At 41.0% G+C, this 20,382-nt stretch overlaps 1 protein-coding gene across 2 annotated transcripts in view; it reads right to left on the minus strand.

Moving 5' to 3' along the window:
* KPNA6 (karyopherin subunit alpha 6) overlaps positions 1-20,382 on the minus strand; it is a 49,287-nt gene that overhangs the window by 15,659 nt on the left and 13,246 nt on the right. The window contains exons 2-4 of one of the 2 annotated variants that reach the window (XM_082861426.1): positions 2,321-2,454; positions 1,446-1,520; positions 923-1,022 (exon numbers count right to left, since the gene is read on the minus strand). In XM_082861426.1, the coding sequence (XP_082717552.1) occupies positions 923-1,022; positions 1,446-1,520; positions 2,321-2,454 (309 nt within the window). Of the gene's footprint in view, positions 1-922; positions 1,023-1,427; positions 1,521-2,320; positions 2,455-20,382 lie in introns of both variants that reach the window. The other variant, XM_082861425.1, reaches the window with a different exon arrangement.

Genomic DNA, 20,382 nt, shown 5'->3' on the forward strand with positions numbered 1-20,382 from the left:
ACCTAGAGCCTGTGCTCCACAATGAGAAGCCACCGCAATGAGAAGCCCGCGCACTGCAATGAAGAGTAGCCCCCGCTCACTGCAACTAGAGAAAGCCCGCATGCAACAACGAAGACCCAACACAGCCAAAAATAAATTAATAAATAAATTTATATATATATATATATAAAAAAAACAATAGCTGGTCATTTTTGAACTGTATAAAATAGCTGAGATGCCAAAGAGTAAAGCCAATCCTAATTTAACTATGCTCACCTTTGGCTTCCTAAACCTAAGCAAGTAACTAACCTTACTTACCTAAGCAAGTAAAGAATTAAGGGAGAGAAGACCAAGGGAGGAGCAACCCTTGTCTAAACGCTTCCCTTCCAAGACCAGCATTCTTTTCTTGGGAGGAAGAAAATTCAGGGAATATTTTTCCCATCATACATCAAATTTTTACTGAGCACAAACTATGTGCCAGACATGGTTCTGGGTATCGAGGATACAGTAGTGAACAAAACCAAAAGTCTATGCCCTCGTAGAGCTTATATCCTCGTGATGAGAAATATCCTGGTATGTCAGAAGGCAGTAAGTGTAATAGGAAAAAAAAAGAACAGGTAGGGCAGGGTAAGGAGACTGAAAATGCTGCAGGGGTGGGGGGAGCTGCAATTTCTGATAGCGTGTCAGGGTAGGCTTTACTGAGAAAGTAGGATCTGATCATAGAAATGTAGCAGCTGTCACACAGTTATCTGCAAGTAAAGGATATCAGGCAGGGGAAATAGACAGTGCAAAGGTAAGAATGTGCCTGGCTTGTGTGTCCAAGGACACCAAAGCCAGCAGGGCTACAGCAGAATGAGTGAAAGGGAATAGTTGATGAGGTCAGTGAGAAGAAACAAGACGCTAAAGTCACGCAGGGCCCCCTGCGGAAGACTAGGCTTTGTACCTTTGGAGAGCAGTTTTCGGAATTTCTGTGTGGTTGCTAACTGCAGGTCAGAATCGTCAGAAAAGAGCATCTCCACCATCTCTCTTGTGATCACGCTCTCCTAGAACATAAAACAGGTTCACGACTTTGCAAACCAATACTAGAGCCAGATATGAGCTCATAATCCTGTTTGGAATCCTCCTTTCTAAAGACTTGAGGGCAAGAGGAAGGGGTAACAGCAGGCTCAGAAGGTGTTTAATCCACAGCTGCTTCAAGTTGGAACATTTGGAAGTGATTCTTAACCTCTGAGGCAATTGATAGCTTCCCTTAAATGTTTCCTCTGGTGTTTCCATCAGAGATGAATCCTTACTGACTCCTTAAGTTGACCACCTACAAAAGGGCCCATGGAATAAAGAGCTTAGCATGGTTGTTGGTAAAGCTAACTAGATGATGTGAACTGACCAATTTCTGTTCTGTAGAAGCAGGTACTTCCCAAGCTTGCCTGGGAAGCTTGCAAGGGTCTTACCCCAGTGGTAGAGCTCACATAGGAGTCCATGAGGAGACTATCGAACATGGCGGCTTCTTCATTAATCAGCTCCACATTTCTCCGTTTAAAAAGCTGAAAATAAAGAGAAGAGACGGTGGTAAGACTTCTTACCGAAACAAAGAAAATAAAGTATGACCCAATGTTAAATTATGGCATAACTGTCAAGGAATGCTACTGTATGAGAAAATGCCAAGCTTAATATACTGATATGGAAAGATATTCAAGGGCTTTACTTTCTATGTTATAGATTGTTTACATTTTTGGAGAACATTTTTATAAGCAAAAAAAAATCTTTTAAAATTCCTGTGCCCTTTGTATAAAAGGTGATGCATATAAAAGGCTGTGAAGGAAAGAAATAATGGTAAAGCAAAAGGGTGGGCAAAAGCAGGTTAGCATCTAGATCTGGGCAAGGAACCAATTTGGTGGTGGCGTGTGGTGCATGGTGCGTGGCAGTGTAGACGATGAGGCATTAATACAATCTCAGTTCTAGGGAGACTTACAAAGAATGGACTCAAGAAAGAGAAGTAAGGCAGCCCAGATGGCTGACAAAATTCTTAAAGGGCCAGGCTTGGGGCTGGGCCTTGACGGCCAGATCTAACAGTGACTACTGGGTAAAAACAAGGGGTTAGCACTAGAATGTTATATTGAAGATATAAATGATGTCCAAGTTGTTCTAAATTATGGAAAAGGAATAAGGGACAGTTCTTTCTCAAAGCTTCCAAAATTTCTTTACAACAAAGGAAGCTGGATGAGCGGCCCACAGAGATAAGCTACTTTCCCAAGAGGAAAGTGAGAGTGCAAGGTGGAGGTCAACCATGGTGGCTGGCCTGCCTCCCTGAAGAGCACGTTTGAGAATACTTGGGCTAACCCACTTGTTGCTCCCGTTTCTGCTTCCGGAGCTGAATGCCCTCCTCCTCTCTTCTTCGCCTCATTTCCTCAGGGTTTAGGGCATTGTTCTTATAGCTCTTCATTCGATAATTGTCTTTCCCTGGGCTCGCCATGGTCTCTGGAAGAAGGGAAGATACAAACATATTGGCAAAGGCTCTTAGGAGGACAGCATTTCCTTCTCACTGGCTTCTTTCCCTACCCACCCTCCCCTTCTCACGGGGACTCACAGGTTCCCAAGGAGGCCTAATAATCTCGGTAACTGCACCTGACATCTCTAGTACCACCCACACACAAACAACAGTCTCCTTTAATCATAACAAACTTATTAAGTAAGTGCTATTATAGCAATTGATATAAGCAGGGGAGTTAAAAGGTGTAGGCCCTGGAGGCAGATTGTGTGGGTTCAAATACCGGCTCTTCTACTTGTTAGCTGTGCAACTTTCAACAAGTTGCTTTAACCTCTATGCCTCAGGAGCTCATCTTTAAAACAGGGATATAATAATTCCTATTTCATAGAGTTGTTAGAAGGATTATATAGCTTAATACATGAGCACGGAGTTGTTAGAAGGATTATATAGCTTAATACATGCAAAGTACCATTTAGAACAACAGGCATATGGTAAATGCTCACAAGCTATGATCACTTCTATGACAAGACAGAAAAGTTATATGACTTGCCCAATAAACTCAAATATATTTAACCTACCCAGGTGATATACGTTATTGTGTACCCAATTCAGTGGAATACCATGTATTTTTTTTAATAACTCATGTGGCCACCCATCTATATTTTAAAGAAATTTAAAATTTTATTCTGTAATATTTGCTACATACAAAAAGATGAAACATAAAGTTACCAAGCAAAATAATACAATGAGCATCTGTCAACTCACCACTAAACCTAAGAACTAGATTATTAATATGCCTGAATCTAGTAGTAGGGTCTTCCCCTATCCCAGGCCCCTCCATCCCCACTCCAACTCCAGCCAAAAGAAAATGGCTATGATGAATTGTCATTATCTTTGCTTTTGTTTTTATTAATCACATATATGTTTACCCCTAAATACTGTATCATACTATGTTTAGTCTACTGAGAATTGTCGCCCCTCCACTGGGTTTTTGTTTTTTTCTTTTTGCGGTACGCGGGCCTCTCACTGTTGTGGCCTCTCCCATTGTGGAGCACAGGCTCCTGATGCGCAGGCTCAGCGGCCATGGCTCACGGGCCTAGCCGCTCCGTGGCATGTGGGGTCTTCCCAGACCGGGGCACGAACCCATGTCCCCTGCATCGGCAGGCAGATTCTCAACCACTGCGCCACCAGGGAAGCCCCCTCCACTGGGTTTTTAAGATTCACCCATGTTTTTGCATGGAGCTGTATTTCTTTAATTTTTCCTATGTCATATTATTTTACTGTATAAACACATCATAATTTATTTGCATTTCCCTGATGATTAGTGATGTTGAGCATCTTTTTCATCAACGTGTTGGCCATTTATATGTTTGCTTTGTAGAAGTGTCTATTCAGGTTCTTTGCCCATTTTTAATTGCATTATTTGTGTTTTTTTGCTATTGAATTGTGTGAGTTCCTTATATATTTTGGATATTAATCCCTTATCAGATATATGGTTAGCAAATATTTTCTCCCATAGGCTGCCTTTTCACTTTGTCGACCATTTCTTTTGCTGTACAGAAGCTTTTAAGTTTTCTAGTTCAAGATTTCTCGTTTATGTGATCCTACTTATTTATTTTTGCTTTTGTTGTTTGTGCTTTTGGTGTCATATCCAAAAAAATCATTGCCAAGACCAAGGTCTTTTTTCCTGTGTTTTCTTCTAGGAGTTTTAACAGTTTCAGGTCTTACAATTAAGTCTTTAATCTATTTTGAGTTGGCAAATAACATCTTAGTCTTCACTTCCCAGACCCTCTGAAATAGTCTGCAGATCATACTTTGAGAACCCTGCTCTAAGGAATGAATTGCTGGGTTTAGGCAAGTAGATGTTAAACTTCACCAGATAGTACCACATTGCCTTCCAATGTGATGCCAATTCACACTAGCTCAGCAATACGTACCAGGTTCCCACTGATGTATATCCTATTACTCAGAATTATCACTTTTGCCAATCTAATAAGTATAAGGTACTTCACTGGGATAATGATTTGTATTACTAATAGGGTTAGATTTTATGTTTATTAGTCATGTTTCCCTTTCTGTGAAAAATATCTGTTTATGGTACTTCGAATATTTTTCTATTGAACTACTTGTCCTTTTCTTATTGATTTATAGTTCTTTAGATATTCTAGTTATTAACCATTTGTTAGTTATTTGTATTACAAATATTTTTTAGGAGTTTGTATCTTTTCATTTTTTGCAATTTTCACTTTATGGAGTTCTTTAACAAGTTCTTAATTATAATGTAGTTAAATTTTTCTTTAATACTTAGCTTTTTCTGTGTGCCTTGTTAATAAATCCTTTCACGCTCCCAAGGTCAGAAAGATACCCTCTCATGTCTTCTGAAAGTTTTAAAGCTTGCCCTTTACATGCCAGTGTTTCATATACATGAAATTTGATTATTTGTGTATAAGCTTTAGGAAGTTAACACAAAGTCTGAACATTAATGACTTAGGTACACAGGTTAGGGAAAAAAAGAAAGAGAAATCATACAGCAGAGAGAATCAACAAGGCAAAACCTGGAACTTTCAAAGATGAAAAATAGTCAAGTCTCTGGTGAGATTTCTCAAGAACAAAAGAGGACACAATGTTAGGTAACTAAAGAGACTGAAAAGCGAATATGAACAACTTTATGCTAGCTAACATGTCTGAAAAGACAAATTCCTAGAATAATATAACTTGACAAAAGTGACTCAAACAGAATGTGACTAGCCTTATAACCATTAAATATACTGAATCAGCACTAAAGAATATTCCCACAAAGAAAATGCCAGGTTTAAATGGTTTTACAAATGAGGTTTTAAAATAAATATATAAATTTATTTATTTATTTTTGGCTGCATTGGGTCTTCGTTGCTGTGTGCGGGCTTTCTCTAGTTGCAGCGAGCGGAGGCTACTCTTCATTGCGGTGTGCGGGTTTCTCATTGCAGTGGCTTCTCTTGTTGCGCAGCACGGGCTCTAGGTGCGTGGGCTTTAGTAGTTGTGGCTTGCAGGCTCTAGAGCTCAGGCTCAGTAGTTATGGAGCATGGGCTTAGGTGCTCCATGGCATGTGGGATCTTCCCGGACCAGGGACCAGGGCTCAAACCTGTGTCCCCTGCACTGGAAGGCAGATTCTTTTTTAAAAAATTAATTAATTAATCAATTAATTTTTGGCAGTGTTGGGTCTTCGTTGCTGCACACAGGCTTTCCCTAGTTGCGGTGAATGGGGGCTATTCTTTGTTGCGGTGTGCGGGCTTCTCATTGCGGTGGCTTCTCTTGTTGCGGAGCACGGGCTCTAGGTGCGCAGGCTTCAGTAGTTGTAGCACGTGGGCTCAGTAGTTGTGGCTCGCGGGCTCTAGAGCGCAGGCTCAGTAGTTGTGGCGCATGGGCTTAGTTGCTCTGCAGCATGTGGGATCTTCCCAGACCAGGGCTTGAACCCATGTCCCCTGCATTGGCAGGTGGATTCTTAACCACTGCGCCACCAGGGAAGTCCTGAGCTTTCTTTTTTTTCCCATAAATGTATTTATTTTATTTATTTTTGGCTGTGTTGGGTCTCCATCGCTGCGTGTGGGCTTTCTCTAGTTGCGGCGAGCGGGGGCTACTCTTTGTTGCAGTGCACGTGCTTCTCACTGTGGTGGCTTCTCTCGTTGTGGAGCATGGGCTCTAGGTGTGGGCTTCAGTAGTTGTGGCAGGCGGGCTCAGTAGTTGTGGCTCACGGGCTCTAGAGCACAGGCTCAGTGGTTGTGGCACATGGGCTTAGTTACTCCGTGGCATGTGGGATCTTCCTGGACCAGGGATCGAACCTGTGTCCCCTGCATTGGCAGGCAGATTCTCAACCACTGTGCCGCCAGGAAGCCCCCCGGGCTTTCTTTCTTTCTTTTCTTTCTTTCTTTTTTTTTTTTGCGGTATGTGGGCCTCTCACTGTCGCGGCCTCTCCCGTTGCGGAGCACAGGCTCCAGACGCGCAGGCTCAGCGGCCATGGCTCATGGGCCCAGCCACTCCACAGCATGTGGGATCCTCCCGGACTGGGGCACAAACCCGTGTCCCCTGCATCGGCAGGTGGACTCTCAACCACTGCGACACCAGGGAAGCCCCCCGGGCTTTCTTTTTAATTGCAGTGAGCAGGGCTACTCTTCACTGCAGTGTGCAGGCCTCTCATTAAGGTGGCTTCTCTTGTTGCAGAGCACAGGCTCTAGGGCGCAGGCTTCAGTAATTGTGGCAATGGGCTCAGTAGCTGTGGCTCGTGGGCTCTAGAATGCAGGTTCAGTAGTTGTGGCACACAGGCTTCGTTGCTCCACGGCATGTGGGATCTTCCTGGATCAGGGATCGAACCTGTATCCCCTGCACTGGCAGGCATGTTCTTAACCACTGTGCCACCAGGGAAGTACCGGAAAGGACATTCTTTTGATAACAATACCAAAGAAGGATAATATGAGAAGGTCCTACACTTTTCCTATATCACTTATGAACAAGGATACAAAAATTCTAAATAATATTAGAGGGAGGTGGGGGAGAGATAAATTAGGAGTTTGGGATTAACATATACATACTACTATATATAAAGTAGGTACACAACAAAGACCTGTAGTTCACTGTATAGCGCAGTGAACTACACTCAGTAGTTTGTAGTAACCTATAATGGAAAAGAATCTGAGAAAAAATATACATATATATAAATGTATAACTGAATCACTTTGCTGTACACTTGAAACTAACACAACATCGTAAATTAACTATACTTCAATAAAAAATAAAATAAAAAAGAAGATAATGAAATAACATCATTAACTGTACTGAAAAAAACTGTCAAACTAGAATTCTATGCCCAATGAAAACACTTTCAAAAATGAAAGTGAAATAGACTTTTTCAGACAAAAGCTGAGACTCTGTCTCTAGCAGACCTGCACTAAAGAAATGCTAAAGTTGTTCAAGCAGAAAGGAAATGATACCAGAAGGTAACTCAGATCTTCACAAAAGGAAGAATACTAGAAATGGTAAGAAGTAGGTACATATACAATAACTTTCCCATTTAAAAAATTTCCTTAAACCTAAGAAGATAAAATGAGAATTATAAAAAATAATCCAAAAGAAAGCAGGTAAAGAGGGAAAAAAGAACCAAGAACATATGACAAATAGAAAACAAACTCATTTCCAGAGTTACAACATTATAATATTCAAATGTCCAGTTTTAATTTAAAGAAAATTACAAGGCATACAAGGAAAGAGGGGAGTATGGTCCATTCAAAGGCACAGAATAAATGGACAGAAACTTTCCCTGAGGAAGCCCAGACACTGGACAAACTAAGACAGACTTTCAAACAACTGTCTTAAATACACTCCAAGAGTTAAGGGGAAAATATGGAGAAACAACTAAAGGAAATCAGGAAAACAATGCTGAACAAAATGAGAATATCAACAAATAGAAAAGGAACCAAAGAGAAGTTCTAGAGTTGAAAAGTATAATAACTGAAATGAAGAATTCACTAGAGGGGTTCAACAGCAGATCTGAGCAGGCAACAGACAGAAGTAGCAGGCTTGAAGACAGGAAAATTGAAATTATGCAGTCTGAGCAGAAAGGGAAAAAGAATGAAGAAAAGTGAACAGAACCTAGGGATCCATGGAACTCCAACAAGCAAATCACAATATATGCATTTAGGGAGTCAAAGAAATGGGAGGGAAAGGGAAAAAGAATTCTGAAGAAATAATGACAGAAAATTTCCCAAATTTAATGTAAGACATGAATGTACCAATTAATCATGAGAAAAATTCAGACCCACATCTAGATACATAATCAAACTGTTGAGAGCCAAAGACAAAAAGAAAATCTTGAAAGCAGTAAGGAAGAAGTGACTCATCACATACAAGCCAACTTCTCATCAGAAACCATGAAGTCCAGAGGCACTGAGATTTTTAAAGTGCTAGAAGAAAAACTGTCAAAGAATTCTGTACCTGACAAAACTGTCCTTCAAAAACAAGGGAGAAACTAAGAAATTCTCAGATAAAAGCTGAGGGAGTTTGTTAACCACTAGACTTGCTCTATAAGAAATGCTAAAAGGGAGTCCTTCAAGTTGAAAATGAAAGGAAATGAAAGGACACTACACAGTAACTTGAAGCCAGTAAAGGTTAACTACATGGGGAAATACAAAAGCCAGTATTATAGGATTTTTGGTTTGTAATGCCACTTTTTATTTCCTACATGATTTTAAAGAAAAACATATAAAATAATTATAAACCGATGCTATTGCGCACACAGTATATAAAGATATAATCTGTGACAGCAACAACATAAAGAGGGGATTGGAGCTGTACAGGAACAAAGTTTTTGTATGCTCCTGAAGTTAAGTTGGTATCAATCCAAACTACATTGTTATAAATTTGGGATGTTAAATGTAATCCCCATGGTAACCACAACCTCTCTATACAAATACATACACACACACAAAATAAAAATATTCACAAAGAAAATGAAAACAATTCACTACAATAAACCAACTAAATACAAAAGGCAGTAATAGAGGAAGAAAGGGACCAAAAAAGCATAAGGCATATAGAAAAAAAAGAACAAAATGGCAGAAGTCCTTCCTTACCAGTATTTACATTATAGTTTTTTTTTTTTTTTTTTTTTTTGGCTGTGCCACATGGTTCAGGAATCTTAGCTCCTCAACCAGGAATCAAACCTGGGCCCCCAGCAGTGGAAGCACAGAGTCCTAACCACTGGACCACCAGGGAATTCCCGAGTAATTACATTATACTTAAATGGATTAAACTCTCCAGTCAAAAGGCAGAGGATTAAAAAAACATGATCTGGGCTTCCCTGGTGGCGCAGTGGTTGAGAGTCTGCCTGCCGATGCAGGGGACGCGGGTTCGTGCCCCGGTCCAGGAAGATCCCACATGCCGCGGAGCAGCTAGGCCTGTGAGCCATGGCCGCTGAGCCTGTGCGTCCAGAGCCTGTGCTCCGCGACAGGAGAGGCCACAACAGTGAGAGGCCCACGTACCGCAAAACAAAAAACAAAAAACATGATCCAACTATATGCTGCCTGCAAAGACTTACTGTATATCCCAAAATGCAAACAAGTTGAAAGTAAATGGATGAAAAAAGATATTTATGCAAATGGTAACCAAAAGAGAGCTGGGATGGCTATACTAATATCAGATAAAAAAATTTAAGTCAAAAACTCTTACAAGAGTCAAAGGAGGACATTACATACTGATAAAAGTATCAATTCATCAAGAAGATATAACAATTATAAATGCACCAACTAGAACCCCAAAATATATAAAGCAAACACTGACAGAAGTGAAGGGAAAAACAGTTCTACAGTAACATTTGGAGACTTCAATACACCACTTTCAATAATGAATAGAACCTAGACAGAATATCCATAAGGAAATAGAAATCTTTAACATTATAAATCAGGTAGACCCAAAAGACATAGAATACTCCCACCCAACAACAGCAGAAAACGTCTTCTCAAGTGTGCATGGAACGTTCTCCAAGACAGACCACGTTAAGCCATAAAGAGTCTCAACAGATTCTAAAAGACTGAAATCAGACAAATTATCTTCCTTCACCACATGGAATGAAGCTAGAAATAAATAACAGAAGGAAACTAGAAAATTCACAAATATGTGGAAACTACAGATTCTTAAATAATAAAGTTGGAGAACTCACACTTCCTGATTTCATAACTCACTACAAAGCTACAGTAATCAAAACTGTGTGGTACTGGCATAAGAATAAACATATAGATCAATGGAATAGAACTGATAGAAAAGAAAAAAAAAAAAAGAATTGACAGAATAGAACAGAGTCCAGAAATAAACTCACACATCCACAGCCAGCCAACTGATCTTTGACAAGATGTCAAGTCCATTCAATGGAGTAAGAATAGTCTCTTCAACAAAAGGTACTTGGACAACTAAATGTTCAGATCCAAAAGAATGAAACTGGATCCCTAGCTTACACCATACATAAAACTCAAAATAGATCAACAACCTAAATATAAAAGCTATGACTATAAAACTCTTAGAATAAAACATAGGGGTGGGACTTCCCTGGTGGCGCAGTGGTTAAGAATCCACCTGCCAATGCAGGAACACGGGTTCGAGCCCTGGTCCGGGAAGATCTCACATGCCGCAGAGCAACTGAGCCCATGCACAACTACTGAGCCTGTGCTCTAGAGCTCGCGAGCCACAACTACTGAGCCCACATGCCACAACTACTGAAGCCTGCATGCCTAGAGTCCATGCTCCACAACAAGGGAAGCCACCGCAATGAGAAGCCTGCACACCGCAAGGAAGAGTAGCCCCTGCTCACCGCAACTAGAGAAAGCCCGTGCACAGCAACGAAGACCCAACACAGCCAAAAATAAATAAATAAATTTATACATATATTAAAAATATAATAATGGTCAAAATGGTGAATTACATTTTACACAAAAATTGTTTTAATTGCAGCATATGTCCTCCATTTAAATCTAACATACAATCCCGGTTTTAACATTTTCTTTTTCTAACATTCTGTATTTGTTTCTTTGCATTCATTCATCACAGGGCCAATTATATTAACTATATTTTCTTATTTTCTGTGTTCCTGATGTTCTGGTACTTGGGGGCCTTACAAACCCAGGAGAGACTGCCACTCCCACGGCTAGCTAATTCCCACAGATAACAATGTGCCTAAGAGCATGCCTTTGCAAAGGAACCAATCCAGAGTCATATCTACTTTATCTTGCCTGTACACCCAGGAGGCAATATTCCTGTGCTTCAATCATCCCAGGGCCCAAAAAGTAGTAGGCAACTAGAGACTACTCTCATAGCCCAAAGCCCTCCAGAATTATTCAAATTAGCCAGTCCTAAACTGTTTACTCTGCCCTGCCTTCACTTTCCTTCTGAAGCTCCAGGCTCTGGCCTAAACCTTCTGCTTGTTCCTGCCCCTTCTGCCTCCTGACCACCCTGGTGTCTTCCTCTGTGACCCTGTGTGGCCAGTGGTGACCCACTTCCCACCCCCTAACCACCCTGCCCCAACCAGACCTGTGAGTATAATAAACTTCTTCCTTACAAACCTCATTCTTGCTTCCTCCTGTGGCCTCAGTGACTTTATCATACCTTACTCAATATTTACATTTTAAAAACAATCTCATTATTTTAAAAAACTGATAAAAGTGAAGGTGATAATGTTGAAGTATGAGTAGAGGAAGCATTACCAACTTGGTTCTTTCTCCCTTTATAGGCATTTCTCATCCTCTAAATTTCTTATCTGAAACAGTTAATAAAAGTATTGCAAAAGGGATGAAAAATAAGCTTTATAGGCACACAGAAAGAGATAATTAACTCTAATATTGCCTCTTTTCTGGAGTGGTTGGGGTGATCATGATGAGAGTTGAAAAAGAAAGCTCCCAAAGGCAAGATTAGGGCTGGTTCTTCAAGCAGGAGATCACCTTGAGGACACAAATGGAATAAAGTACATAAATGTGAGGGGGAAGAGTAGTCTATAAAGAGAATCTGAGTGAAAAAGAGATACAGAATGGAAGTTGAGGAGAGAGCTGAAATAAGGAAATGAAACTTCAGAGAAGGTGCCTCTGTTCATTCTGGAAAGTAGCTAGGCAAACCAATAGCAGCAGCAGGGTCTTACAAGGTGCAAGTTTCCACATCCACTTGGCAAAGCCCAAGTCCATTTACTGTTTAAAAGTTCTAGGGGGCTGCAGTGGCCTCCCTCTGGGGTCCCTGATTACCCGTATGCCTGGAAACAGGCACAGGACAAATTTCTAAAGGGAGCATTGTGGACTGCTCTCCCCCATACCTGACACATGGTTTTTCATGACTCTGAGCCTGGGCTCTCCCAGAGGGCTCTCTTCCTTCAAGAAGAGCTGACAGTGAAGCTGGAAGGAGAACCAGGCTGTATTTCTTTAGTCACCATGGTGACAAGAAACTATCACAAATATGTGCTTATGAATTCACTGGAGAAGCCAAGCAGGAGGTTAGACTGGAAGGAGGAACATTTGCAGAAGCACATCTGGAATCAGCAACCAAAGGAATGCTGGACGCTCATTCAGGGACTATCAGGCAGAGGGGCTTTTTTCATCATGCTCTCCCTTACTTGCTGAGCCCAGATCAAGAAATCCACAATACAAATATATCAATACCTTTTCAAGCATCTGACTGTCTCAGGTAGCCTTTGAGTTTTCTTAGTCAAGGAACTCTCTCAAAGTGAATAGTTCCCTTAAATTGTACCTCTCATTTCTAGGAAATAACTGGCTAATGTTGCCATGCATTTTCTAAGCTTTGAGAACCAAGGAACTAGCAATAAAAATACAAAATAAGTACAGACCCTGTTACGGCCTGAATTGTACTCCATCCCCCACCAATTCATATGTTGAAGTCTTAAACCCTAATACCCCAAAATGTGACTGTATTTGGAGATAGCATCTTTAAAAAGGTGATTACAGTTAAATGAGGATACTGGAGTAAGGCGTAATCCAATATGACGAGTACCCATATAAGAGAAGATTAAGATACAGATGCACTTAGAGGGACAACACCATTTGAACACGAAAACTGCCATTTGTAAACCAAAGAGAGAGGTCTCAGAAGAAGCCAACCCTGCTAACATCTTGATCCTGGATTTCTAGCCTCCAGAACTATGAGAGAATAAATTTTTGTTGTTTAAGCCACCCAGTCTGTGGTACCTTGTTATGCAGTCTTAGCAAATTAATACAGGCCCTAATTGATAGATGAATAACCTGTGTCTCAAGTCACACACTAAGCGAATAGCCAGATTACTGCAGTATTCCATTTAATCAATGGTATGTTTAAAATTTTAAGATTCATAAAATTTAAAAAATTATGCAAATTTTCTTAGAAAAATGGCATACTACATAAAGCCAGCTTTCCTGTGTATGGGATGGGAATGATATTACGACAGCTGCTGGCTCTAGGACTTTGCAAACCAAAGTCTTACATTCATGGTCTGTATTTAACACTATGAAGCAGTCAGTCAGCCTTTTAAAATTATTTCTCAGGGGAATCCCCTGGCAGTCCAGTGGTTAGGACTCCACACTTTCACTGCCAAGTGCCCAGGTTCAATCCCTGGTCCGGGAACTAAGATCCCACAAGCCACACGGTGTGGCAAATAAATAAACAAATAAACAAATTCTCTTCTCCTGGTGCTAAACTGAGTGGGGGCTCCTCTTTGCAGAGGGCAAGTTTCTAATAAAATGTACCTCCCCAGGCACAGAAAATGAGCTAAACTTAATGCCTCTTCCTTCAGGAATGTAAGAAACCTGATTCCTCCCAGAGTGAAATGGCTTTTTTCAGCCGGCCTCTCTTACTTCTCACTAGGAATTCTCTACCAAATGTGCATCAGTGTAAGATTCCTGAGTTAAAACATTGGCCACATGCCAGTTAATTAAAAAGGAAGAGCTAAGAGTGTACTGGGATATAGAAACTCTCTCTAGATATAATCTCCAATCTTCACAACAATCCTAAGAATCCACTTTACAGACGAGAAAAATAAGACTCAGAGGTTAAGTGACAAGCCAGGAAGCTAATAGTCAACCCTGATCTAGTTGGTCCCAAACTCCAGGTTCTTTTCATTTCCTGAAAAGGGAAGCAATTGGTAACAGCAAATCCATCTATATATGTGCTGCCAAAGGGAGCACAACAGCAAATCCATCAGAATTCTGGGTTGGGGACTGCTCTGTTACCAATAAACGAATCTGCTCCCATTCCAGAATTTCAGTTAACCACAAACTCAAATGCCTTAAAAGGTAAAGAGGTTAATTTTTTTTTTTTTTTTTTGGCTGTGGTTCACTGCTTGTGGGATCCTAGTTCCCCGACCAGGGATTGAACCCAGGCCAGGGGAGTGAAAGCGCTGGGTCCTAACCACTGGACCACCAGGGAATTCCCAAGAAGTTAATGATTTTTTTTTTGCGGTACGCGGGCCTCTCACTCTTGTGGCCTCTCCCGTTGCGGAGCACAGGCTCTGGACGCGCAGGCTCAGTGGCCATGGCTCACGGGCCTAGCCGCTCTGCGGCATGTGGGATTTTCCCGGACCGGGGCACGAACCCGTGTACCCTGCATCGGCAGGCAGACTCTCAACCACTGCGCCACCGGGGAAGCCCAGCTAATGATTTTTAACGGGACAGTTATAATAGGACAACAGGGATTGGGCTCACACTCAACTTTCATAACACTGTGCCAGCCAAACAAAATTTAATTTTAACAAGGGCTAGGGTGAAATCAGCTGTTAAACAGCCCTTGGTTTGAGGACAATTAAATAATTACATAAACCCCAGCACCATGCTTCTCTTTTTAAAAAATGTTTTCTTACACAAGATCTAGCTGACCTCTACAACATCCAATGAGAAAGATTAGTCAATTAGGAGCATATCCACTTAACAGCTAGGGAACCAGGTTCAGAGGTACTGTGACTTGCACAAGATCATTTAGCTATCAAGTTGTGAAGCTGGGACTGAGATCTAGACCCTGTAATTCCATAGGCCTTCTCTTTTCATCCAACCTCAGAGAACAACTTCTTTTCATTCTCTGATAAGACACATAATTCTATTCAATTTGGCTACTGGGCTCCTGCCCTTAGACTAGGTTCTATCCATCTTGATCTATTTACTCACAGTCATTTTAACTTAAGAATTACTAGGGCTTCCCTGGTGGCGCAGTGGTTGAGAGTCCGCCTGCCGATGCAGGGGACGCGGGTTCGTGCCCTGGTCCGGGAAGATCCCACATGCTGCGGAGCGACTAGGCCCGTGAGCCATGGCTGCTGAGCCTGCGCGTCCGGAGCCTGTGCTCCGCAACGGGAGAGGCCACAAGAGTGAGAGGCCCGCATACCGCAAAAAAAAAAAAAAAAAAAAAGGAATTACTGACCACTGACTAATTTTCATTAAATTTTTATCTTGTTAAAAAAAATGAAATAACATAAAAAAACCAAACAGTTACTGGCAATCAATTTTCTAATTAGTGCATAAGAACCGGGAGCAACTGAAAATTAGTACTGGGACTTCCCTGGTGGTCCAGTGGTAAAGAATCTGCCTTGCAATGCAAAGGACTTGGGTTCGATCCCTGGTCAGGGAACTACGATCGCACACACCGCAGGGCAACTAAGCCCGCGCGCCACACCACTGAGCTCGTGCACCTCAACTAGAGCCCGCGTGCTGCAAACTACAGAGCCCAGGCCCTCTGGAGCCTGCGTGCCACAACTAGAGAGAGAAAACCCGCACGCTGCAACTAGAGAGAAGCCCGTGCACTGCAACGAAGAGCCCACGAGCCGCAACGAAAGATCCCGCATGCCACAACTAAGACCTGACGCAGCCAAAAATAAATAAATCAATAAATAATTAATAAATCTTAAAAAAAAAAAAACTAGTACCAAAGACGTTTGCCTAAGAGATTCCCCCCTCCACCCACCATATCTGACTTTTTAGGAATTCAACCTCGTAATACAGGTTTTTCTTTTGCAGTGAGTTCTCTCCCTAGACCACAAATCCAACCAACCACAAAACTGAAGTATATCTGACCCTTTGTGAACACCTATACCATCAGAATTAATTAAATCAAACTTCCTCCAAAGTGGATGAAACCAGCTATGATGCTCGGATTGGAAGGGTAGGAAGATAACACACAATACACAAGTGACAGATACAGAGACTAATAAATGCAATCATTTTCAAAGATGTTCTTCTAAAACTTACATGGCTGAGTTTCTAATCAAAGATGACAACAAAGACCGGGTTAAATTTTGCCTGTCTTCTTGCTGGTCTACCTGGTAGATAATTGCTGTGAATGCATACAAAGTTGATGGCAAAATTTTGGTACATTTAAAAATTTTTTAAATTGAGGTATAGTTGATATACAATATTATGAAAGTTTCAGGTATACAACAGATTTGACACTACTGATTTATAACTTTGTTAGCTAAAATCAGCAATGTAGGACTAGTTCTAGGAATCTCACCACCTACCAATTCTTCGTACTGAGAATCAGCCAGACACTAATCTTTTCATTGACTACCTGACTCCCCAAGCTACTGCCCTATTTTTCTGTTCTAATGAATAGGAAAACTATTTTTTCAGCAGAAAAATAGTTTTTTTAATTAAAGAGGACTACCTGCCCTCTTTATTATGAATTATTTAAACACTTAAAGTTACAAATGTCATGACTTGGCACTGCACCCTAATTACTTTAGTAATTGTCTCATAATAACGACCTTCTTATATAAATACAATACCATTTCAAACCTAAGAAAATTAACGAAACATCTATTATCTAGTCCATATGCAAATTTCCTTACTTCAAAATGGCTTTTATAGCTAGTTTTTTGGCCCAAATCAGAATCTAGTCAAGTTTCAGCCCTGTATTTAGCCTTCTATTTAACATTTTATTATGAAAAATGTCAAATATATACAAAAGTAGACAGAATAGTAAATAAAATGAAACTCAATGCAACAATCATTCAGATTCAATAATCAACTAGCTGCCATTCATCTATGCTTCCATCTATTCACAGACCCTGTATCATTTAAGGAAATTCCTGGCATATCATTCCAACAACATATATTTCAGTATGTAACTCCAAACAATAAAAACGGTTTTTAAAATTACATAATTATTCCAACATTTGGTCACTTTTTTTTTTTTTTTTGCTGTACACGGGCCTCTCACTGTTGTGGCCTCTCCCATTGTGGAGCGCAGGCTCGGGACGCACAGGCTCAGCGGCCATGGCTCACGGGCCCAGCCGCTCCGCGGCATGTGGGATCTTCCCAGACCGGGGCACGAACCCGTGCCCCCTGCATAAGCAGGCGGACTCTCAACCACTGTGCAACCAGGGAAGCCCCATTTGGTCACTTTTAATCTACAATGTCCCTGTCCTCCTTTCCCCCAACCCTTTTATTTACTTGTGATATTGACTCTCTGAAGAATGCCTTAATGTCTTAAAGAATGCCCCACATTCTAGTTTTGTGCCATTAATTTATACCCCTATCCTGTGTGTTTCCTGCAAAATGGAAGTTGGGTCTAGAGGCTATAACAGATTCAGGTTAAAAATACACTTTGGCAAGAATACATATAGGTGATGTTCTTTGCTTCATACTACATCACATCAGGAGGCATCTAATGGCAGGTTGCCCAGATGATATTAAATTTGATGGTAATCAGATCTCTCTTCTTGAAAGTCATCTATGTACCCTAAGTCTCCATTCACATAAAATTAATGTGACATGTTTCTTGACTATTACACATTTTATGTGTAAGATATAATAACATAATGAAATAACCAACTTTAAAAAATAGGCATTGCCAATATTGTTGAATCTCTGTGTGCTCTGTTTCACTCTAACTCTTCAAATCTGACTTCCATTCCTTCTACTCCAAAGAAACTGCTTTTATCAAGGTCACCGATAACCTCCACATTGCCTTATCTAATGGATACAAATTTCTGTCCTCTTCTTAACCCCTCAATAGTAGTTACTAATCCCTTCTCTCGAAACACTCAGTTTTCTTGGCACCACTGCCAACCTCATCCAATCTTCTCAGTCTCTCTTGATGGTTCCTCTTCCCTATATCTACATATTGGTTTCTATCTTCACTCTCTCGAGGTGATTTCATCCATTCCCGTAACTCCCAAATTTATGTCCCCAGCCCAGTCCTTTCTCTTGAGTTCCGAACTCATATATTCAACTACCTATGGAAATCTTCACTTTCGTATCCAAAACTAACTTAATTTCTTACACCCTCCCCCCACCCCCCGCCCCAGCAATACCAAGAGCAACAGCATTTACAAGTTACTTAATCCAAATCCTAGGTTAAAAAAAACCATCATCCTTGACTCCTTCCCTTCTCACACTTTTCTGATCTAACCTACTGACAAATCCTGAATGTATCTTGAATGTATTTACCTCTCTCTCACTCCATACAAGTCACTATCATCTCTTGCCTGGTTACTACGACAACCCACCCCCAACCCATCACCACACAACAAAATCAGAGCATAGCACTGCTCCCATGTAGAAGTAAAATCTTCTTCACAATTTAAGGCGCTGCCTATATCTTCATCTCATCTCATTCAACTTTTTACCCTCAGTCATCATATGCTCCTGTCACAATGGCTCTCTCAGTATTTGGAAACTATCAAGCTGTTTCCGGATACAGTCTTCACATTTCCTGTTTTCTTTCTGTCCACAATGCTCTTCCCTAGCTCTTAGAATTGCTAATTCTTAACTTAAGAATTACTAGGGCTTCCCTGTCACACTAACCCAAAGTAAGCTACTCCATTTTTGTCAGAACACCTGTTTTATTTCCTTCGTTACACTATGTACAATCTGTATCTGTTCTCCTGTGTAAGTTCTACAAAAACTTCTGTTGTATCCCCAGCATCTATGATATATACAAATATTTGCTGACTGAATCACTGTTCAAATATCTAGTCAATACTTACCGAGCACCTACACTGTCCCAGACACAAGGTGTAGCTGTAACAGTTGCTTAACAAGTGTTTGCCAGTAAGTGTAGGGTAAGGGAAGAAATGTACAGCAAAGGAATCTTCCTTGTGACTGGAGTGGAGCAGAACTTCCAAAAGCAGATTTTAGAAAGATTTCTTCCCAGAAACCCAGAAAGCACAGGTTTCCTCCAGAATTGGTATGAAAAGTGAATAGAGACGCTCTGTTGTAAGGACACACACACACACACACACACACACACACACACACAAATAAACAACTTAAAAAAAAAAAAAGACTGCAGGACACAAATGGCTCAGAAAAAGACATTTTAGACAGCTACACCAGTGACCTTGTCAGTATTCATTCTATTTGACTTTCTAATTTGTCACTGATGATCACTTCTGCCTTCTTGAAACTCCACCCATGATTCTGAAGGCACCACCCTCTCCCAGTTCTCTCACCTTTCTAACCACTCCTTCTCAGGGTTTATACTGTGTTCCTCTCCCAACACCAATCTCTCAATGTCAGTGTGTATCAAAATTCTACTTTTGGTCCTCAGCAGAAGCAGCCCCCTTTCCCAAGTGACCTCCCTTAGCTTCAACCTCCACTTTTACACTAAGTACCAAATCTCTGTTGTCACAACCTTTGCCTGTGTGTATTTCCAAATGCATACTGGCTATCTCCACCTCACTTTCTCTCTCCTTAAACCAGTTTCTTCTCCTAGGTTCCCTAGTTAGGAGTTAATGCCATTACCATTCATCTGGTCTTAGAGTCAGCCATGAACTTTCTATTCCCCAAAGACAACAGGCTGGCAAACTGATCTTCACCTGTACCAAAGATTCTCTCCTTAACCTCCTTAACCAAACTCTATCCAGGCTCCTCTGAGCCCTTTCTCAACTAGGTTCAACCTTGGCCCATCAAGATTTGAACAAAAAACACTAACATAGTTTCTAACAGCTCAAGGTCACATCACTAGATGACCCTAGCCCCCCTTAAAGTGCCTGCCTGAGAGAATCTCAAGGCTGCCAAATGAATTTACTGTTTCAGCCAACACCTGAATATAGGGTTCCTGTTTCCCAGGTTCTGTGGGAGGGTAGGAGACTACCTTCAATAAGCCCCAGTAGCAAACCCAGTTGGGTTTCATGTGGACCACCTCCCCCTTCCTTGCATTTTGTAATTTTTCATTTCCCTGACTTTACTGAGCTCTCTCTCACCCCCACCTCCATTCCCTCATCCTTCCTTTAAAACACCCAGTTACCTCTGCACAAAGTTGAAATCAGTTCACACTTTTCCCTATTGCAATGGTATATTACTGATTAAAATCTGTCCTTATCACTTTGGTGTCCAACTTTATCTGTGTTTATCTTTGTTTACCTGTTACTACAAACTGGTTCCCACTGACAACCTCCAATGGCCATGTTTTAGTTCACAACTCATCACCTCACTTCTAGA

This window comes from Leucopleurus acutus, assembly GCF_964270905.1.
Source record: "Leucopleurus acutus genome assembly, chromosome: 2".
In the NCBI taxonomy this organism is placed as follows: Eukaryota; Metazoa; Chordata; class Mammalia; order Artiodactyla; family Delphinidae; genus Leucopleurus; species Leucopleurus acutus.